At 50.8% G+C, this 23,267-nt stretch overlaps 1 protein-coding gene across 2 annotated transcripts in view; it reads right to left on the bottom strand.

Annotated features, from left to right (window-relative positions):
* The window catches only part of OPRD1 (opioid receptor delta 1), a 37,844-nt gene that overhangs the window by 9,570 nt on the left and 5,007 nt on the right, over positions 1 to 23,267 (bottom strand). For both annotated transcript variants that reach the window (XM_074934195.1, XM_074934196.1), the window contains exon 2: positions 2,751 to 3,100. In XM_074934195.1, coding sequence (XP_074790296.1) covers positions 2,751 to 3,100 — 350 coding nt within the window. The remainder of the gene's footprint in view (positions 1 to 2,750; positions 3,101 to 23,267) is intronic.

Raw genomic sequence — 23,267 nt, forward strand, 5'->3', positions numbered from 1 at the left:
AATTAATTCCAATTCAGCAGGTTTCAGAGTAGCAGCCGTGTTAGTCTGTATTCGCAAAAAGAAAAAGAGGACTTGTGGCACCTTAGAGACTAACAAATTTATTTGAGCATAAGCTTTCGTGAGCTACAGCTCACTTCATCAGATGCATTCAGCAGTCTCTTGTTGGAGTCTGTTTCTGAAGTTTTTTTGTTGAAGAATTGCCACTTTTAGGTCTGTAATCAAGTGACCAAAGAGACTGAAGTGTTCTCCGACTGGATGAGATGGAGAGTTGCCTAGTGGTTAGTGCTGGTGACTTGGTGTGATGCTGTCTACCCAGGTGTCAGCTCAGGACAGGGCTGCAGGCTAATTCACTCATATGCTAATAGAAATCCAAGGAGTTTCAAAAGGAATTGTAATGTAATCAGGCCAGTTCACTTGTGTGTTAGTTTAGTTCAAAGGAACTGTTAATAGTATTGTCTTCACTTATCTATAACCTGTGGATTACTTTATGTATATCCCTGAAATTACCTAGATCAAAAGAGTGTTAGTGTTAAGATGAGAATGTACTTGATCTGTACTAAATTTGTTAGTCTCTAAGGTGCCACAAGTACTCCTTTTCTTTTACTTGATCTGTAACCTTCATGAAAACTAACAAAGGATCGTTGTTTGCAATTACAACTGGGGCTTTCCAAAACTCTGCCACTGACACATTTAATGGCCGTGGGCAAGTTTTTTAATGAGATCTGGGTGCAGAACCAAAGACCCAGATCCAAACCCCTGCTCCAAACTTCAGGGTGGGTCTGGTCTGAGTTTTGGAGTGCTACATTTCACCTATCGGTGCCTCAGTTTCCTCATCCGTAAAATCAGTCTAACACTATTTACCTGTCTCATGCTACACTGTAAGGGCTAATTAATGTTTGTAAAGCATACATAGATTGCGGGCTCTTGGGGGCAGAGGTCACCTTTTCGTTTGATGTGTGTACAGCACCTTGCACAGTGGGACCTTTATTCTGAGTTAGGGCTTCTGGGCCTTGCTGCTGTTCAAATGATAAATGCCTTGAGATTCTTAAACAGAAGCCTCTACGGATGTGTAATGATAAAGCCCTTCCTCTGATCACAAATCCGTTCTTAGAGTCAGCTACTCTGAAAGGCCTCCAGACCCCATTCAGTTGCGGAGGTTTCTGAGACTGCCAGTAGTAACACCGATCCCTGTGATGCAGATGCCTGTGTTCTGAAAATGGGGCCAAGGCTCATTGCAGGGAAGCTGCCAAATGGACACTGATGGCGACATCCCACTACCAACCAGCCTGTTCTAGATCAGAACTAATCACCTTTGCTAAGAGACAGGGCAGGAGAGGAACCACTGGGAGTTTGAGGGCATTAAAACAGCCATGTAAGGGAGGTGGGATGGTTTTGGGGGGAACTGAGGCATTCAGTGATCTGCACGGGGGGGAGTCTGGGGCAAAGCCAAGAATGAAAGCCAGCACTTTTTTGTCCTAGCCCAAAGCCTTAACTGCACCATCCCTCCCCTCTAGCCTACAGCTCTCTGAAGCTGCATCTACCCACGTCTTACACTTATCCCCAGCTAACACGGTATAGACAGCAGTGTGAACGGGGAGACACTGGTTAGGTGAGTAGAGTACAGACATGCCAGAGCCCTAGCGTATGTACCCCGAATGGCTCGCTACACGCCCACGCAGCACCTCCTCCAGCTACACTGCTCTTTTTAGCACTAAAAAGAAAAGGAGGACTTGTGGCACCTTCGAGACTAACAAATTTATTAGAGCATAAACTTTCGTGAGCTACAGCTCACTTCATCGAATGCATTCAGTGGAAAATGCATCCAGTGGGGAGATTTTATATACGCAGAGAACATGAAACAATGGGTGTTACCATACACACTGTAACCAGAGTGATCAGGAAAGGTGAGCTATTACCAGGAGAAGGGGGGGGAGGGGAGGGGGAAGGGTCCCTTTGCAGTGATAATCAAGGTGGGCCATTTCCAGCAGTTGACAAGAACAGTAGGAGGGGAAATAAACAAGGGGAAATAGTTTTACTTATGGAGTATAGTGTCCGATTGCCTCCCTGCAGCCGGCGTCTTTCCCCACCACAGGGAAAAGGCTCTGGGAGCTCCGGGTTGCTGGAGTCTTTCGCCACTGCCTCTCCCCGGCCAAAGCCTTCTACTGCTGTGTTATAGCTACACCCCGCAGCCTCTTTCTCACTGGGGTGCGGAGCCGCCACAAGTGTAGATGAGGCCTGAGACTCAGTCAGGGGTGAAAGTAACTTAAAGGGCTTACTGGTACTCAGGAGTCCTGAGCAGGGGGGCGTGGCCTCAACCAGAAGAGGTGTGGCCAGGCCCTTTAAATCAAGATTTAAAGGTCCCAGGGCTCTGGCTGCGGCTGGGAGCCCCGGGGGCCTTTAAATCACCCCCAGAGCTACCAGCTGCAGAGGCGGCTGGGAGCCCCGGGCCCTTTAAAGCGCCCTCCAAGCCCCGCTGCCGGAGCCCCTGGGGTAGCGGCGGCAGGGCTCCAGTGGCGCTTTAAAGAGCCTGGGGCTCCGGCCGCTGCGGGGAGCCCTGGGGCCCTTTAAAGCGCCAGCCTGGGGAACCCGGTCTGGTCCAGCAAGGCGTACTGGCTCTTGCCGGTATGCCGTACCGGCTTACTTTCACCTCTGGTGTCAGTCCTCCTGTTACAGGGGGGTTGATTGGCGCTGGCATACATTCCAGTCAATGGATCGCAGCAGGGGGGCCAGAAAGGGCCACGTTCACTTGCCTTTCGACTTGGTCACAGCCAAGATCATGATGGGCACGCCAATCACAGAGGAGAGGACCCAGATGCAGACGTTGATGATCTTGGCTTTGGCTGGGGTGCGGAAGTCCAGAGCCTTGACCGGGTGGCACACGGCAATGTAGCGATCCACGCTCATCATGGTCAGCGTGAAGATGCTGGTGAACATGTTGTAGTAGTCGATGGAGAGGACCACCTTGCAGAGCAGCTCCCCAAAGGGCCAGGTCTCCATCAGGTATTTGGCACTCTGGAAGGGCAGCGTGCTCGTCGCCAGGGCGTCTGCAAGGGCCAGGTTGAAGATGTAAATGTTGGTGGCCGTTTTCATCTTGGTGTATCTGAGGGCACAACGTGAAGGACAAATGTTAAAGTGCATCAGAGTTTTATTCAGTGTCAAGGGGAGATGGGTGCTGGGTGGACACTAACTAAGGCCCAGACCCTCAAAGGTATTTAGGTATTGAAATCAATGGGATTAAGACCCCTAAATACCATTGAGCACAGGTACCAACTTTCTTCTTTCCAGATGGCTGCTCCACCCCCCACTCTGCCCCAAGGTCCTGCCTCCACTCCGCCCCTTGCCTCAAGGCCCCACCCTTGCTCCGCCTCTTCCTGCCCCCACTCCGCCCCCTCCCCTGAGCATGCCCCACCCTCACTCCGCCTCTTACCGCTCCTGCTCCGCCTTCTCCCCCCCCGTGCCTCCCACCCACCACCGAACAGCTGATCAGCGGGGTTGCTGAGCAGCTGATGGTTGAGGCCCACCAAGCAGCTAATTGGTGGGTGGCTGGTGGGTGCTGAGCACCCATGGAGTTGACATCTATGTCGTTGAGGGTCTGGGCTCCAGTCCCTCATCTGTAAGGTGACCGTTAGAAATGGGTTGAGAATTTTCCATGCAACTGCCCCCCTATTCCCCGCCCCCCACCCTCCATTTTATCAAAAAAGAACTTTCCATGGGACTGATGCAAAACATCACTGGGCAAATATCCACTTAAAAATCTACTACAGTACGGGTTAAGGGCTTGATCCAAAACTCATTGAAGCCAATGGGAGCCTTTCTCAGGACTTGAGTGGGTGCTGGATCCGAACCTAGGTGCATACTGGGTATGCATCCATCTTTCCTGGCTTACTTGCTGAAGGGAGATGTGCAGAAATGAAGCATCTGTCCCAGTTCAGGATGTGATTCATCAAAGCACTTAAGCACTTGCTTAACTTTAAACACATGATTAAATCCCATTGACCTTAAATTGGGGCATTAGAGCAAGATCCTGTCATGGGCTGAGCACCCTGGCTTCAACAGGACTAGGGCCACGTCTACACTACCAGCTAAATCCACTCTGCTACGATTGATGCAGCGGTGTCGATTTAGCGGGTCTGGTGAAGACATGCGAAGTCGACGGCAGAGCGTCTCCCATCGACATAGTGCGGTGTAGACAGCGCTGTCAGTTGATCTAAGTTACGTCGACTTCAGTTACATCGCAGCGTAACTTAGATCGACTTACAGCGTTAGTGAAGACCAGCCCCAGAGGATGCTCAGCACCTTACAGGATTGGGTCCATAGTTCATCAACACTGGTACATCTAGGATCAGTTCAAGGCCTTGTCTACACTACAGAGTTTTGTTGACAAAAGTCAGCTTTTGTTGACAAAACGGTGGAGGTGTATGCACTGAAATGCTCCTCCCGCCGATGTAACTCCCCTGCTATGTCGGCTTAATAAAACCACCTCAACGAGAGGCGTAGGGCTTATGTTGGTGTAGTTAGGCTGATGCAGTGTCTGTGTCCACACTCCATTCCTTACATCCCCTGTTGGCCTCATTCTTGTCAATTTCATGGCTCAGCTGGAGCTGTGAAATTGACAAGAAAACTGGCTCACAAGCCAGGCTGCTGTCTGGCCTTCACTTCAAGCCAGGCTGCCACCCAGGCTGCTGCAAACCCTACTGCCCCCTGCCAGGAGCAGGGCAGCTGACTGAACTCCAGGTGTGGATCTCCCAGCCGGAGGCAAGAAACCCCAGCAGGCCTGGGGATCTGCGTGGAGCTGAGATCCCTGGCTCTCAGTCCTCCACACTTCAGTCGGTGGAACCACTCCTGGTGAGGATGACAGACGGATGGTACTGTGGACATGAGCCACCTCAGTTATTAATGCGAGAAAGTTGCAGCGCTGTGAATGGCCAGTGTAGACAAGAGGTAACATAGGTCGATTTATCTTTGTAATGTAGACTGTGAAAAAACACCCCCCTGAGTGCAGCAGGTTTCAGCGCTGTAAAGCGCCCGTGTAGACAGTGCACCAGCGCTGGGAGCCGCTCGTGGAGGTGGTTTTTTTAGAGCGCTGAAGAGCTCTCTCCCAGCACTGCACCGCGACTACACAAGCCACATTAAAGCACTGCCACGGCAGCACTTTAACGTTGCCAGTGTAGACTAGCCCATAGCCTTAAACACGTGCTTAAGTGGTTTCCTTAAAATTACACCCATGCTTAGGGACTTGGCTGAATTGGGGCTCTAATTGGGAAAGAGGAGAATAAAGTTCAGACCCTGCCGAGGTTCTAATCCCATTAGCTGAACAAGGAGGTAGTAATCATTTCTGTAGCTAGATTGGAGAGAAAACCTATTGCTTTGAGAATTCAAAGGAAGATGAGGTAATAATGCATGAAAAGTCTTTCAGACAAGGCCTCGTTTCAAATTAAACCAATTTAATCTATCTCTGCAGCTAGAGAAGCAGTTAGACAATTTCTTCATATGGCTGGCTGCTTTTCTTTCTTTCTTTCTTTCTTTCTTTCTTTCTTTCTTTCTTTCTTTCTTTCTTTCTTTCCACTCAGTTTTGTTTTCTACCAGATTGCTTGCAGAAATCCATTCAGCTACCTAAGGGAACTAGCGTGCTGAAATATCATGATTAATAATATGTCTTTGAATTGTAGCTTTTTTCACCTCAGCTTCCCCAAAGACTTTACAAACTTTATATAATGGAGCCCAGAACAACATGATTATTAGAACCATTTTAGAGCAGGTAAATGGAGGCATTCAGGGACACATTTCCAGAAGAGCTCTGGGCCAGGTTTTCCCTGGGTATAGCAGCTCCTACTGTGACACTTACAGCTAGCTTTTCAGAAGTGCTCAGCACTCAATGTGCACCTGACATGCTGATGTCTTTTGACTATCTGTCTGCTTATTGAGATGCCAGAATAATTTAGCTGCTTATTTCAAAGCACTGTTCAGGATGTCGAAAATCTGGGTATTTATTTAGATGCCTAAATGGGAGCTGAGCTCTTCTGAAAATCTGGCCCAAGAGATTAAGCAGTTTATATAAAATCAATACAGCCAATGGCTAGCAGGTCCTGGAATAGAGCTCAAGAGTTTTGCCTTCTCATCATATTCTGCACTAACCACTAAGACGCTCCTTCCTGTTTGCAGAATGTTTCAATGCATATTAAACATGTAGAAACAAATGCAATTAGCTATTTTCATAACGGCACTAGGGATGAGGTCCTGGGTCCCTCACGAAACATTGAGAATGTTCAGAACATGAATTAAATTAATTTTTTTCCTTTTGCCCTTTAAATGATGGGATCCCACCCTCAGAAGGTCTAAAAAGCCTCATTCCTGCATGAGTCAAAATCTAGAACCCTGAATATTCTAAAGGGTTCCAAGGTCTTCAAGGTTCTGAACTGTGGAATCTATGAAGCTCCCAGCATTCATAAAGATCTATGGGCATAGCCCCAGTCTGGTCTTAGCCAAGTGTTCTTGACTTTGGAATTCGCTTCCCCAGTTGGTTGGAGAGCTGCGGAGTCTGTCCACCACAGGGGCATGCTGCAAACCAGACCTGCTTGAAGTGGAGAAGAGGTGTGATTGGTGTTCGGTTCTGATGACTGCCCAGGAAGGGGGTCATCACAGCCTTGGGAGGTGTTGTGGTCAGTCATGAGCTGGACCATGAAAATTGAGTTTTATGGACAGGTAGGCACCAGAGGCTTAGGCAGGGTCTGCTGTGTATGTTATGCTGCATGATTTGTCCTGGCACCTGAGAACCAGGTGGTCCAGGGTAGTAGGAGTGGAATGAAAGGGACAATACGTGGTAGCATCTTGCCCTTCCTGTTTCAAAGTAACAATGGGTCTCCTGCCTTTTCTGATTAGTGATGTGCACCACAGCCTGGAGACTAACTGACTGGTGGCCAGGCCCCGTCATGTGGTGCAGGTCTGGTATCTGGGTACCCTCCTGCTGCAAAGACACACCAGAAGGAAGTAACTCCCTACACACTCTTCCCTAGTGAATTTGACGTTGCGGCTGGCCCAAGCCTGGAGTGCGAGAGTAGGCCCAGTAATCCTGACCCCCTTTCAATGGAGCCAGCCACAGTCTTAGCCCTTACTATCCCTAAATGCAAGTGTGATCACCCCCTGGGTGGGAGCAGGATTTGAACCCAGTACCATTCACAATAAAAGCATGGCCCCTCTGCTTTGTGAGCTACAGAAGTAACTCCGTCAGCTGGTTGCAGTAGTAGGTTGTTATATGGACCAACCCTAGAGACAGACATGACACCCACTGTGCCAGTGTGTTACACATGGAGGGCATCAGCAACCCCTTAAATGAGTGGCAGAGCTCATGCTCTAGCCTTTGCTCCCCTACAACCTCCCGAGGAATTCTGGGTGAGTCAGCTGGGAACGCCCACCACACTGTGCCCCAGCCCCGTCCCACCAACACGCAGCCCAGCCCTCATCTGCAGAACCCCTGGAGCTCCCCCGCTCCCCATGCAATTCCAAGCATGCCCTCCAGTCTTGACCTACAACCCCCACCCAGCTATCCCAGACCTGGGCTTCCTGCACATAGAGCTCAGCCCTGCCCTGCAGCACCCTCTGCTTTTCCAGTCTGACATGGCCGGTCGCTGGCAGCCACGATCTGTCCCTAACTGGGCACTTTATCGGGAGCTCTGTGGATTTAGTTAGTGTAAAATCTACTGCTCAGCGAGCACTTTGCTGACTGCAGCATTGCGTTAGCCGCATGCTGAAAGAGAAGAGGCTGCGTTCCCTCCAAGATTCATGGCTTGGAAATCCTCTCACAGTCCCCGGGCGCAGCTTCGGCGCTTAGCAGGAGTTTATGGCGCTGCCTGCGACTGCTAAACACCAGAGATCCCTGCAGACGCTCTTCCTGAGGAGATTAAGTGTCATTTAGGTTTTGATCTATGGTTGGCTGAGCATGCGGGCAGAGCGAAAGAAACCTTTCCTTGGCTAAATGCCAGCCACGGGCCTCTGGTCATGGAGAAATTATTATTCCAAGATGATGGTTCCTTTGTAATGGAAACACACTGTTCTCACACTAAATTGTAAATGGGGGGGAAATGGGCTGTGCAGTCTCTCACCTCGCTCCCCTTTCGTCAGTCTCTTTCTGCGGAGGGCTGTAGGTACATTATTGAGCCTCCTTTCTCCAAACAGAAAAAGATCTGTTTGCGTGCTGTGGCGGAGGGGGAGCCCCTAAAGTGGTCTCCCCTCGGAAAGTCGTCCCTTAATCCTGAGCGCTCCTCACCCACGTTCAAAGCGCAGAACCCATGTTAACCGGTTAATCTCCACAACGCCCCTGCTGGGCAGGGATGATGATGGTGATTAATAACTAATATTACCAGGGCTGTCCCTACCAATTATGGTGCGCTACACAGCCCGAGCACCAGCTGCACCCCCCCACGGAGGGTCTGGGCTGCACTCAAGGCCTGCAGGGCCGGGGAGGCAGGATCTGTGGGGGGCCGCTTTGGGGGGGCACCACAGGCCCAGAGCGGCCCAGGGGATTAGCGGGGGCCCGGCGCCGGCAGCAGAATGACCCAGCCCCAGCCTGCTCCGCTCCCCTCATCCCAGCCATGTTGCTTGGGTTGGGGGTGTTGGGGAAAGGACTGCCCCCCTGCACTCATCGGCTGCGGGAAGCGGAGGGACACGGTTGGGAGCTGGCAGAGTGGAGCGGGCTGGGGCCGGGTTGCTTCGCTTCCCACTGCTGCCTGTGAATGCGTGGTCGGGCCCGACCCCTGCTGCCGGCGTAGGCCCCCTGCTAATCCTCCGGGCTGCGTCCATCACTGGGGGAAGAGGCTTGGGGGAAAAAGGTGGAATGGGGGCGGCCCAGGGGCGAAGACTAAGAGGCGGGGCAGAGGGAGTTGTCCCCGCACCTCCCTAGGAATGGCCCAGCCCCTTGCAGTGGGTGCAGCCCGTGGGGGTTGGCCGGGGGATAGGGCTGGCCACCGGAGCTCGTGCTGCCATGTATGAAGCACGCAGCTGCCTAGGGCACCATGAAATTTGGGGCAATTTGGGCCACAGGTGCGTATTCTGCATATGCCTAGGGACGGCCCTGAATATTACTGTTGTGCCTAGAAGCCATAGCCAAGATGAGGGCCCTATTGTGCGTACACTTAATGAGAGAGTCCAAAGGGCTTCTGATCTAAAGAGGCACATCCCAGAGGAAGTGTCATTGGTGTTCGCATCACCTCTGCTTCCCGGCTGGAGAACTCAGGCCTGGGAAGATTAGGCAACTTGCCCAAGGTCACATGGGAAGTCTGGCAGAGCCAGGAGCAGATCCCATGACACAACCTGGAGGTGCTCTTTCCTCTTCTCGAGCAGCCAGTGCTCCCCCTTGCAGGTGGGCCGAACTGCTGAAGTTACACATAGGAGCCATATGACTTGCTCACCGTCCACACAGGCAGGGCAGCAGAAGAGCCAGGATCAGATCTCAGGCAGACCAAGAGCACAGCCTGCTAACTGGCCAACTAGACCACACTGCCATGCTAGCCAACCCTTGAAACAGAGTGGGGGTGGAGGGTGCAAGAACACGAAACACCCGGGTCACCTTCCCACCAGGTCCACCGCTCCCCTAGTATGGATGGGGAAGTACCTGTGCTTAGGGAAAGGAGATTAGATCCCCCAGTGGAATGGCAGGTAGATTACTTCCATTCACTTCACTTTTAACCCTCTCTGTGTCCGGTATATGCCCTGAGCTACCATGTGTCCCACCTCCTCTTGATCTGTGCATGACCCCAGGCCATGCAAGTCATTTCATATCTTCAAAAGATAATGGCCTGGCGGGGTACCTGGAAGCAGCAGACTCCCTCTGACAAAATTTGTTAGTCTCTAAGGTGGCAGAAGTACTCCGTTCCTCTGACATTGGTAAAGTACAAGGACTAAAGGTTGGGTGCCCCATTGTTTTCAAGAGGGGGAAAATGAATGTGACTTTGTTAGGTGGGACAGAAGAAACATGGCTCTTCCTAAGCCTACCGGGGAGTTGCTGTGTAGGGAAGAATCACAAAGTAGCCTTCATGTCTATTCAAACCCTTGATGACAAACAGTTAAGGGAGAGAAAAAACAGGAGCCTAAACCATCTTCCAGCCAGGAGTCACTTTCAAGCCAGTGCAAAGCACAACTCTTCAGCACGCCTCCCCGCTGTGCTGGGCTGACACAAAGCTGGCCTCACTAATTAAACACAAGTGCAAGCTACGAAGCTAGAACATTAATATCGCTTCTGTCGTCTCATGTACAAACCCGTCCTTGCCCCCAGACTGAGAGATGCCTGGGACTGTGACATTCAATCCCACATGTACCTTCCCCGATTTCACCCAGAGTTACCCCAGCAATGAATTTGGCCCCAAGTGTTCTCATTAACCCGCATGTACTAGGTGTGGAGACAACTAACCCTTTGGTTAAAAAAATATGCAAAGCATTTAAAACAAGGACACGGCCGCACATCCACCCAATTAAAGTGTAGGGGTGAGCCACAAATCAGACCAAAGGGAGAAACCGCCATGATCAATAGGATAGTCAAAGCACAGAAAAGACTCAAAGCAGGGGCATGGGCCATATTCCTACCCCAGAGGGCTGGATAATCCAGTCAGGGGTTCTCCTCTGATCCCCCAGGTGGAAAGCACAACCAGTCTGCATTTATGAGAGGGGCACACATACACTGCTCCAGCTGCTAAACCAGCCGGGTTAACGAGGCAATGAATCGGCAGTGGATTGAAGTGTGAGAATGAAACAGACTTTAGGCCTGGGAAAAAGGGAACAGAAAGGCTGCAGAATCCCACGGGAAGGCGGAAAGCAAACCAGTGGATGTTTTGTCACCATTAAAGCCTCAGGCTTGCCCAGAGACAGGGAAAAAGCTAAGCATCCCCCCCAGAAATGGTCCCTCCTGGTTAGAGTGAAAGGTTAGTGGCAAAGTGGGAGGACGGATTCTTGCATGGCTTGTGCCTGTTCTTACAGGTAAATAACGAAAGGGCTTCAGGTGAGCCCAGCCCGGAATGGCAGTTCTAAAAGTTACCTTTGGTTTAAAATGCAGTGACTTAAAAACTAGCAGGGCCTGGTTCTGGCCACCTCTGCCCTGAGCGGCCGTTTACCCCTGTGCAACGTTGGGGTAAAATGCTAGCACCCTGAGTGTGAAAGAAAGAGATCCAGCTGAGGATCTGTCCCGCTTCGCTCAGCTCTGCTCTCTCGCACGCCAGTGTCAATCAGGGGTAAGTCCAAAGAAGCCATTGGCTCTGCACTGGTCTGGCTAGGGTTACCAAGAGCATTATGGGATGGCACCATGCTCCACCCTTCCCTTGCTTGCTGGTGTGTGAGTGGGAGTACTCCCTTCTCCCCCAGGCTCTGCTGGGCTGCAGTGGACTAAAGCAGCAAGTTCCCAGCCTGTTGTCTGGCGAGTAAAGCATTTGTCTTTGTTGATCTAAGCAAGCTCTTTACAACGCTAGTGCAAATGAGGGCAGAGGTTTGGCTTTGCTTTGTTTCCTCTCTTTGCACCGTGTAGAGGGTACAGCGCTTCTTTCCCAGTAGCTGATGCGGGTTCAACTCCTAGGCAACACCGTTGGGGCGCTGTTTATTCTGGAGGCAGGGAGGGCTGGTGGATAGAGCGCTGGGGTGGGACTCAGGAGGCGTGGCTGTGTCAGTGGGAAAAGCGCTAGATAAGAGCCAGGTAGGCTGGTTATTTTGAAAATCGGGCTCCAGCTGGGCGTGCCCAGCCCTTGAGAATCTGGCCCCATGTGACCTCCCCCGGGGTCACACAGACAGTCTGAGGGAGAGATGGAAACTGAATCTAGAATCAACAAAACTATCCTGTCTCTCTAGCCATGCCAACAGTGGGCGGTCAGGAACATTTTTGATCTAGGACACCAGGGCAAACTTCTATCTGTATCTAGGTACCACATGAATCCAGACAAGTTGAAAGCTGCTGTTTACACATTCCCAAGGTGTTTGGAGATGCCTATAAACACCTGTCTTAGTTTCCTCTATCTATGTGTTAATTATTGTTTCCTGTTCAGCGTTATTTAGCTCATTACCTGGCGATCAATGTAGCTCTGCAAATTGCAAGCACTTTGGCCATCTAGGCCAAACTCAGCTCTGGTGTAAGCCGGTGCAACAGAGCCCTGCCCAATTATACCAGCAGCAAAACTGTCCCCGCGGGAAGGGAGCATAGATAGGCACTCGTGCCTTCTGCATGTGCAGGTGGGAGCTGTGGGCATGTTTGACTGCAGCACCCCGCTCCAAAACTTTCATGGGTTGTTGAACTTAAATGCCAGGATGGTGGCAAAACTGGCCTTATGAATATGCACAGCTAGGTACATGGATTTTCATACATTATCTAGGAGCAAATCCTGCCATGGCCTGCCCGGCTCTATCCAGACAGCCACACAGTGGTTCCATTCAAGTCAGGGGGAGCCAAGATTTTGGGGGGTTCACACCATCTGTGTGGTGCCGAGTTTCACACCAGCACATGGGGAGGGATCAAGTGGAGGTGAGGCCTGGGCCAGGCTGGAGGAGCGGCTGTTCTATTCTCCCACCCTCCCCCTGCAGAAGGGCTGGGTTTGGGTCATAGCAGCGACTTCATGGCTGTACAGCTCTGTGGTCTCTGGAAAGCGCAGGATTCTGTGCGTCTCCCCAGGGTCCAGGCCATCCATATGGGCCAGGTGCAGGGGAGTGGATTTGCCTCCTTCATGATTGCTGCTTCCTTTCGGGTCAATGCTTTTCTACCAGGCATGCCCAGTGGCATCTCCCGTACCTGCACTAACTGGCCTGTCTGACTCCCCCGTGACTTTGGGGACCATTAGCCCACTGAGGCTGTGTTCAAGGAGCTCTTTGGCCAGTCCTGCAGCACAATCACTGGGTGGGAGACTTAAACGGCTTAGCTGACTCCCTCAGAGCAGCAGCCCCCGTCGCAAGACGACAAGCACGTTCTCTCGACGTTCTCTTTGCCACCGGGGATTTAAAGCTGGTAAACTGGCTTAGCTGGTGAACTGGCTTAGTCGCTCGTCAGACTCAAAGCCCCCACCCAATGACAGGAGACGGTCTGCAGCGAAGGCCGTGGGACCATCCACAAGGAGCAGTTTTCATGATGTGGAGGAGGATGTGAAGCCTTGATTATGCCGGGGTGATACAAGAATGGGGTGAACAAGGAGGTTTTAGGGAAATAATTTCAGGCTGACCCACTGCGTTCTCTTAAAATCACAGTCAGATTCACAAGGATGCTGATTCTCATCCCCAGAATATGCTAAACCCGAGACTCTGTGCACCCTGCAACCTGGGAATCGTGATAGGGGAAGGAGCGTGGGTAGCTAATACAGATATGGCCTGACTTTCAAAGGAGCTGAGCACCTGCAGCTCCCATTGACTTCCATGGCTTGCCGAGTATCTTTGCAAACTGGGCCATTAGTGTCCTCACCAGTATTTAAAGCCTCTTGTCAGAGCGCCCTGCTTAGGGGGAGGCAGGATTTGAACGTGGGTTTGCACATAGGTTGGCTGCAGTGCGGACGTGGTGTTCCAGGGTTTTCAGCAGGTCTGGGTTAGTCAGCACTTCCAGGATGCACAGCCCAGCGGTGGCCCTGTTAGTCCTGGCACAGAGGTCACTGCCAAACTAGGAGTGAAAGGCAGAAGTGGTTTGGAGGCTTTACACATTACAAATAAACACGCTCGGGGCTTCTTGTAAGCCCGGGCTCCGCAGACACACACGGTCTTTGAATTCACAGGCAAGTGTTCAGGTAAAGGCAAACTCTGGGCCGAGCAACCGGGCTGTTCCCTTCTGAGCCTGCTCCCGCTCCAATTAGAGGCAACCAGAACTTTGCTTCTGCTGGGAGCTGGATGGAGCCCTAGGGATGTCTTTGGGGGGGTGTGTGAGGGGGCAGAATGAATTCTCCCCCAAAGGCTGCGGAGGAGCAGTGGAGTCAGATGTCCCTGCTGCGTCCGTGTCCCCATTGCACAGGGGGAATGCTGATGGATGGCTGAGTTGCCTTGCACCAGCCTCCCTCTGTAGTGTTGGGGTGCAGAATTTTCTCCCCAGTGCTAGCCCCAGTGGCTCACAAGAGTTCTACCAGGGACAGTGTGTCTTCACCACATGGTTCTAGACTCAGAGCTGCTTCCTTAGCCGTGGGATACAATGGACTTAATAATCAAGGGGCCAGATTCTCAGCTGCTGTAAATCAGCATATGTCTGTTGAAGTCAATAGATCAGCCCTGATTTACACTGGCTGGGGATCTGTCCCAGCCAGGATCACGCTGGGCTTCTAGCCCATTACTCTTTTGTTTTTCTGCAGCCCCATAAAATCCAGCTTTATGATCTTGTCCCTTTCCCTAATTAGCTTATAAATGTCAATTCTCTAGTTCATAAGAGAAAATAAGATTGGACTGATCCTGGTTTCCAGGCACTGAGAATCCCTTTCCCTTGCTTAATGATTTCAGCTGCTAAGAGGTTTAATGGACTTTGGCACTGCTCCTGAACCGTTTATCGTAATGAAGCGATACTGACGCGATTATTTCCCATGCGCACCGGCGCTGGGATGGAGAGCTGGACACTGAAGGGCAAGGAGGAGACACTCTCCTTCCCACACAATTGCCTAATGAGGAGAGGGGGTTCCATGCGTTGGAAGAGCCAGGTTGGAAGGGAACCCCAGCACAGCTGGTATCTCTAGTTCTCCAGCTAAGGTCCCACCAGAGCATGAGTTTCAGATTTGATCTTATACCTGACACAGCCCTGCAACATCCTGTGAAATTATTACTAGGAGAATTACGGTAGCTTCTACAGGCCCTGATGAAAATCTCTGCTCATTTGTGCTGGGCACAGTCTGTACGTGTCGTAAGAGACAGCGTCCTGGCCTCAAAGAGCTTGCAGTCCAAATAGACCTGGCAGACAAAGAATAGGAGAGGGGAAGTATTCTTATACCCATTTTACAGATGGGAAACTGAGGCACAAGGAGGTGACGTATCAGAAAACGAGGTGCGGCGGGTCAGGCCTAGTGATTGGAACAATGGCAGTCGGTCCTAGGGGTCAGAGCTAAGACTCAGAGCCGGAAACAGGAGTCAAGAGCAGGCTGAAACCTGTGGATTCTGTCCCCACTACCAGGCAGAGGAGAGTTCCAAGCCATGAAGTGACATGTGGCAGACTGAGCTGCTCTTTTCTCCTGTGAGGCTTATATACCTGCCCTGAGAATCACCACAGAATCACAGAATCACAGAATATCAGGGTTGGAAGGGACCCCAGGAGGTCATCCAGTCCAACCCCCTGCTCAAAGCAGGACCAATCCCCAATTAAATCATCCCAGCCAGGGCTTTGTCAAGCCTGACCTTAAAAACTTCTAAGGAAGGAGAGTCTACCACCTCCCTAGGTAACACATTCCAGTGTTTCACCACCCTCTTGGTGAAAAAGTTTTTCCTAATATCCAACCTAAACCTCCCCCACTGCAACTTGAGACCATTACTCCTTGTCCTGTCCTCTTCTACCACTGAGAATAGTCTAGAACCATCCTCTCTGGAACCACCTCTCAGGTAGTTGAAAGTAGCTATCAAATCCCCCCTCATTCTTCTCTTCTGCAGACTAAACAATCCCAGTTCCCTCAGCCTCTCCTCATAAGTCATGTGTTCCAGACCCCTAATCATTTTTGTATATGCATCCGATGAAGTGAGCTGTAGCTCACGAAAGCTCATGCTCAAATAAATTGGTTAGTCTCTAAGGTGCCACAAGTCCTCCTTTTCTTTTTGCGAATACAGACTAACACGGCTGTTACTCTGAAACTAATCATTTTTGTTGCCCTTCGATGGACTCTCTCCAATTTATCCACATCCTTCTTGTAGTGTGGGGCCCAAAACTGGACACAGTACTCCAGATGAGGCCTTACCAGTGTCGAATAAAGGGGAACGATCACGTCCCTCGATCTGCTCGCTATGCCCCTACTTATACATCCCAAAATGCCATTGGCCTTCTTGGCAACAAGGGCACACTGCTGACTCATATCCAGCTTCTCGTCCACTGTCATCCCTAGGTCCTTTTCCACAGAACTGCTGCCTAGCCATTCGGTCCCTAGTCTGTAGCTGTGCATTGGATTCTTCCGTCCTAAGTGCAGGACCCTGCACTTATCCTTATTGAACCTCATCAGATTTCTTTTGGCCCAATCCTCCAATTTGTCTAGGTCCCTCTGTATCCTATCCCTGCCCTCCAGCATATCTACCACTCCTCCTAGTTTAGTGTCATCCACAAATTTGCTGAGGGTGCAATCCACACCATCCTCCAGGTCATTTATGAAGATATTGAACAAAACCGGCCCCAGGACCAACCCCTGGGGCACTCCACTTGACACCGGCTGCCAACTAGACATGGAGCCATTGATCACTAGACATGGAGCCATTGATCACCAGACCAGCTCCTGGCTTGTGGATTGGCTGGAGCCTAGCACAGGACTGATTCAGCACCATGGGGTGGCTTAATCAGGTGCTAGTTCAAGGACGACGCATCACCACACGTGAAGTGACCTGTCCAGGGATGGAGTTTGCGGCACAGTCAGGAACTGAACCTGGATTTATTGATCTCTGGTACCAATCAGGCCCCTCATCCCTGTTGTACCAATAGGGAGCTGAGTCCTGTCTACATGACGCTCATCTCTATGGTATCTGAGGCCCTCCAATGGCTATGTTCTCTTTCTCCCCCTTCCTTGACACCAAGAAGCAGGCTCAGGGTTTGTTTGGTTATGGACTGAGGGCACCCATCTGGGTGAAGAGGGTGGGTTTTTCATTTGGCTGTGGATGGGGTGGGACTAACCGCGTCCTTCTCCTACTCTGCGTCCGTTCTACGGTCATCTCCAGTTCAGTGTTGCTGTAGCCGTGTTGATCCCAAGATATTAGAGAGACACAAGCTCTGTGGAGCTCAGAAGCTCGTCTCTTTCACCAACAGAAGTTGGTCCAACAAAAGATAGTCCCTCCTGCACCTTGTCTCTCTAATCTCCAATTTAGTTCATTCTCCTGCCGGAGGTTTGTCCCTGGACTCCCTGCTGAAGGGAGGTTTCTCTGAACAGAAGTTCTGGAGGTGAGGCTGCCCTCCACCAACACATCTCTGAGGCTACGTCTACCCTTAAACCACTAGAGCAGCTGTAGGCTTCAGGGTAGACACTCACTACAGCAGTGGCCCCCAAACTGTGGGGCGCGCCCCAAAGGAAGGTTCAGGGGGGCATGTGGTGGGGCCTGGGCCAGCCCCCACAGGGGGCGTGGAGTGAGCGCCATGCTTCCAGCCCAGCTCCGCCCCCAGCCCCATTCAGCCCCCAAGCCTGCTCCGCCTCCAGGCTCAGCTCCGCCTCCAGGCCAGATCCGCCCCTAGCTGCATCTCCGCTCTGACCCCAGCCTAGCTCTGCCTCCAGCCCCAGTTCTACCCCGCGCTCCACCTTGTTCTGCCCAAGCTCCGCTCCCGAAACCTTTTCTAAACAGTTAGTCGGAGGCGTTACAAACCCTTGAACGCCCGGATGGGGTTAAAAGAGAAACACTGCCAGGAACTTCACTGCGGATCTGAGAATTCCACCTCTACAACACACATGTTCTCTTAGCAAATTGGGCATCAGGCACTCGTAGAGGAAACACATGGCTCCTGCAGGAGTGGAAGTCGCCAAGATTAATTTTCTGCAATTATATCAGACAGTGCCATTACGTGCTGGGCATTCGCAGGGGCAGTTATGCTGCTGCCGGGTTCTTTCAAGGGGTATTTTAAAGATCTAACGTCAGGACAACAGTCATGGCAAAAACGCAGAACGAAAAAGGCCAAGGGTGCTCCCGTTAGAATTGACTGATTTGGCTAGAAGCCCATGGGCACGTGTCACACAGCTCCAGCTTCCCCCTGTGCCTTTCTCTGATCTTGGGCAAGAATCACTCATCAAAGGACCTTTTGGGCTCCACTTTCGCATGAGGGCCCCTGGATTCTGCACTTGGCAGAGACGTTCCTTTCCTCTGTGCGATCCACTTTGGGCAAGATCCCTGGGTCAGTTCTAGGGGCAGAGGGCAACAGCTCAGTGGGAGCTTTGTACCCCAGGTTGACCCAGTGCCTTTTGGACCCCTCAGGCTGCATGGCTGCCTCCCCACCCTTGCAGCTCTGCTCACTAGCCCAGGGTGGGAGGGATCTGCCATGGACCTGCTGACCGCCCTACAAATCCCCAGCCTGGGACTCTACCGCCCCCAGTGGCACGAGACAGGAGTTGTCGTTGTGCTCCGGAGATGCCAGGACTAAGGTGCTCCATCCCCTGCGAGGGTACGTAAACGAGGAGAGCCCTTGTACTCTGTCCCCCCTGCTGGGGCAGCCAGGCCTAGGATCCCAGCACACTCCTGCCCCCTGGATTTAAGGACTGGGAGGAAGAGGGTGGGGGTGAGGAGGAGGTGGGTGCCAGGCCCCTCCCACAGCGGCCTCACCTGGGCTGAGACAGGGACAGTGGTTCTGGGAGAGCAACCAAGGCACAAGCCTTAGTGACTCTTGCTACATTCTCTCACATGGTCCATCGTGTGCCCTGGCCTCCCTCCTGCCATTGGCTTATCTCTGCTGGCCAGCCTGGGCCTAGGTCCTGCCCTCCCTGCTTCCTGAGCTTCGTGCATCTGTGAAAAAGGCGGGAGGGGCTCTTTTCACCTTCCTGCTGCCCTTCTTCCTGCCCCCGCCCCCCCACACTCATCTGCACAGGCCTGCAGGGTCGTCCCCCAGCCCCCCTTAGTCATCTTTGAAGTGAGCTTTGAATGTGAATGGCATGCTGGGCACAGTTTTAGCGCCCTATCCTGCATGGATGCGTGGCATTCCCTTTGAAATCAACAGGCGAGTCCCAGGTACAGCGTGGGCTCTATCCTGCCCTCAGCTCCCACACTGTAAATCTGGAGTGATGCCCAAGGCTGGATTACCCAGTAGGCAGACTAAGCACGTTCTTAGGGCACCAGCAAAGCAGGGGGCACCAAAAAAATGAGATTTTTTTTTTTTGGGAAAAACTTTGATATTTGATATTTCAAAAAAAGCATTGAAGTAGTCATCATGGGAAAAATCAGAACTTTGTTAGACTTCGTTACACTCCACTCCACACTCTTCCCCCGTTTTTCTGTTCTCTTTTTATTACTTATCCCCACCTAAACCAGGGGGGGCCTCCTACTAACGCAGATCGAAATAATGCGAGGAATTCAGATCCTGTCATTTATAATATTCCTCAATTTGAAAAGCCACACGGGTGAAGAAATGGCAAATCAAGTACTGCATTACCTGTGCCAAGTTTGCAAAATAGATTTCTCAGAGTGCAGAGGTCAATCTTACGACAACGCTGCCAACATGTCAGGGCGTTATCAAGGAATGCAGAAGAAGCTTTTAGAACTGAACAAATATGCCATATTCACACCATGTGCGGCATACTCTCTCAGTCTTGTTGGCCGCAGTGCTGTTGATTGTTGTCCGGTGGCAGTAAGTTCTTTGTTTCTCAACAGTCCAGTTACTTTATACATTTTTCTCTGCCTCAACACACCAATGGGCAGTTCTTGAAACATATTTGGGCAATGATCATGTGTTGAACTCTCTTTCTAATACTTGCTGGGAGGCACGTGCAGTGGCAACAAGTGCAATTCTGGAGTCCTACTCGAAGATTGTGGCTGCATTAGAAAGTCCAGCTGAAGACCAATCACAAAAGGGAGAAACTATACGAGAGGCAGAAAACATTGCCAGCAAGATGGAAGAACTAGAGTTTGTATTCATGTTGACCATGTAGAATGAAATTCTACAACACTTTTACCACACAAGTCAAGCTCTCCAAGAAAAAGAATTGGATTCGATAACATGTGCAGACCCCTGTCAATCATTAGCAGACCACTTACACACTTTGAGGAATGATTTTGAAAGATTTGAAGACCTATCAAAAGATATCTTCCCTGATACTAACTACAAAGAAGGCCAGTCCCGCAAGCGAATCAGGAAAAAACAAGCAAATGATAGCACTGCAACAGAAACAGCATTGAATCCTAGAGACAAATTTTCTCGTATCTACTCACTGTGCTATAATTGATACACTTGAAGCTCATATGAAGAGAAGAGGTGAAGTGTACAAAGACTTTCTTGACTTTAGCAAAGCTTTTGACACGGTCTCCCACAGTATTCTTGTCAGCAAGTTAAAGAAGTATGGGCTGGATGAATGCACTATAAGGTGGGTAGAAAGTTGGCTAGATTGTCGGGCTCAACGGGTAGTGATCAATGGCTCCATGTCTAGTTGGCAGCCGGTGTCAAGTGGAGTGCCCCAGGGGTCGGTCCTGGGGCCGGTTTTGTTCAATATCTTCATAAATGATCTGGAGGATGGTGTGGATTGCACTCTTAGCAAATTTGCGGATGATACTAAACTGGGAGGAGTGGTAGATACGTTGGAGGGCAGAGATAGGATACAGAGGGACCTGGACAAATTGGAGGATTGGGCCAAAAGAAACCTGATGAGGTTCAATAAGGATAAATGCAGGGTCCTGCACTTAGGACGGAAGAACCCAATGCACCGCTACAGACTAGGGGCCGAATGGCTAGGCACCAGTTCTGCGGAAAAGGACCTAGGGGTGACAGTGGACGAGAAGCTGGATATGAGTCAGCAGTGTGCCCTTGTTGCCAAGAAGGCCAATGGCATTTTGGGATGTATAAGTAGGGGCATAGCGAGCAGATCGAGGGATGTGATCGTTCCCCTCTATTCGACATTGGTGAGGCCTCATCTGGAGTACTGTGTCCAGTTTTGGGCCCCACACTACAAGAAGGATGTGGAGAAATTGGAGAGAGTCCAGCGAAGGGCAACAAAAATGATTAGGGGTCTGGAACACATGACTTATGAGGAGAGGCTGAGGGAACTGGGATTGTTTAGTCTGCGGAAGAGAAGAATGAGGGGGGATTTGATAGCTGCTTTCAACTACCTGAGAGGTGGTTCCAAAGAGGATGGTTCTAGACTATTCTCAGTGGTAGAAGATGACAGGACAAGGAGTAATGGTCTCAAGTTGCAGTGGGGGAGGTTTAGGTTGGATATTAGGAAAAACTTTTTCACTAGGAGGGTGGTGAAACACTGGAATGCGTTACCTAGGGAGGTGGTAGAATCTCCTTCCTTAGAAGTTTTTAAGATCAGGCTTGACAAAGCCCTGGCTGGGATGATTTAATTGGGGATTGGTCCTGCTTTGAGCAGGGGGTTGGAGTAGATGACCTCCTGAGGTCCCTTCCAACCCTGATATTCTATGATTCTATGATTCTAAGTATCAAGTAGATTTTCTTTTCTAAATGATATGGACTTATCTGACAAACAACATTCACAGGGTTCCCAAAAGCTAGGTGACTCATCCCCTGTTGACTTGAACATGAAGTACGGCAGTTCCACTGTTATATGCGCGCAAAGTTTAATGAATCAGGAAAAATAAAATCCAGTCACATTGATCTTCATGACACAATATTGAAAGCGGGAATACAACGTGTATTTCCAAATGTGGAGACCGCACGACGGATTTGTCTAACACTGATGATGACTAACTGCTCCGCAGGACGCTCTTTTTCTCAGCTGAAAAGAATAAAAAACCCTCAGAGAACAACAATGTGCCAGGACAGGCTTGATTCACTTTCCCTAGTGTGTATAGAAGCAGACATGCTTCGTCGAGTCAGCTTCAATGAACGTATCCAGAATTTTGCAATCAGAAAATCTAGAAAGAAGCTATTTTAATTTCAGCATACATGTAAGTTTTGTGTCATTTCGAAAAATAAAATTTTATTTTATGGTATAGTATTGTTTTTATTTTGAATTACATATCGGGGGGACCAGAATCTTTTCAGTGCTTAGGGCCTCTAAAGGTCTTAATCCGGCCCTGGTGACGCCATTGATTTAAGTGGAATGTAGTGGGGTGGCTACCCTGCTCCTAAAATAGAAGGGGTTAAAAGCAGCCCTGGAGAGGGCTGTGGCTGGGGATGGCTCATTGGGGAAGCAGCCGCAGCTGGGCCATGCCCCAATCAGGCCCCCAGCTGGCCTGTATAAAAAGGCTGTGAGCCAGGGGCCCCAGGAGTCTCTCTCCAGGCCAGGTGAGAGCAGGGCCTGCCTGACAGGGTACTGAGGGTGGTGCAGTGCTGGGGAAGGAGCAGGCTGAGTGGGGTGCTCCAGGCTGGCAACTCCCTAGGCTGTAAGGCCTGGTCCAAGGCCCATAGAGGTACTGGCAGGCAGAGGAAGGCAACAGGTCTGAACCCCCTTGCCTATGATGAGTGGTCTTTACACTGCAGTCTGCCCCAGGGAGCAGGGGCTTGGTGATGACTGGCAGTAGCCCAGACTGAGGCAAGGCGAGGATAGGGGCTGGGGGTTCCCCAGGAAGGGGAGACCCAGAGGCAGAGTGTGGGGGTGCTGCCAGGGGGCAGAACCCAGAGAAAGGGGCACTGGGGTCTGTGAGGGACACAGGGGCCAGAGCTGTGCGGATAACTGGCCTGCAGAGGGTGCTCTGTGCTGGAAAGAGCTAATTCCCCAATGACCAGCAGGAGGTGCTGCAGGGGCGAGTCTGCTCCTGTACATGGAGCCACTTCACTTGTGCAACTGAAAGCAGAATATAGCCCAGGGTGGTGCAGGGTTGGGTCCATGCTTTTTACTTTTGGGACAGATTCCTGGCCCATGAGGGTCTTTGCATTTGCAGCTGGTTTCAGCACATGGGCTGGGACTGGGAGAGAAAAGGAAGCTGCTCCTGAGAACAAACGTGTGTGAAATTCAACAGCGCATTGTGTCGCTCCTCTGTGCAAAGCACTTTCAGAGCCTCGGACTGAAGGTTCCGTAGAATGGGCAATTGGTTATTTCATATGGATTAAATCGATTAGGGTCTCGGACCAATGGTCATTAGCCCACAGCAATAGGCTCCAGATATGACCCTAGACAGATTTTTAAACTTTAGAGGTCGCGGGTAACAATTAGGTTACTTAATGGGTTAAATCAGAATGGATTTTTAAAGAGCCCTTCTGGACAATTCTTTCCTGAACCAGCTTCAGGTATCTAAAGAGCCAGTAACATGCATCTTTCACAATGACACTGCATAGTTTTGATGTTTTAATTTGCTGGTCAGTATGGGCCTGATGCAAAGCCTGCTGGAGTCAATGGAAAATCCCCCCAGACTTTGGATCAGGCCCGGTTTGATCTGCTAGTCACACAGTCTGCCCTCCACGCACCCAGCCAGCTCGTGGGGGTTGCAAAGGTTAAAAATACATGACGGAGGCAGGCTAAAGATTATACTGGCACTGATGCACACCTTTGTGTTATTTTACTTGCTAGGATGCTGCA

The sequence above is a fragment of the Natator depressus genome, chromosome 19 (assembly GCF_965152275.1).
Source record: "Natator depressus isolate rNatDep1 chromosome 19, rNatDep2.hap1, whole genome shotgun sequence".
NCBI lineage: Eukaryota > Metazoa > Chordata > Testudines > Cheloniidae > Natator > Natator depressus.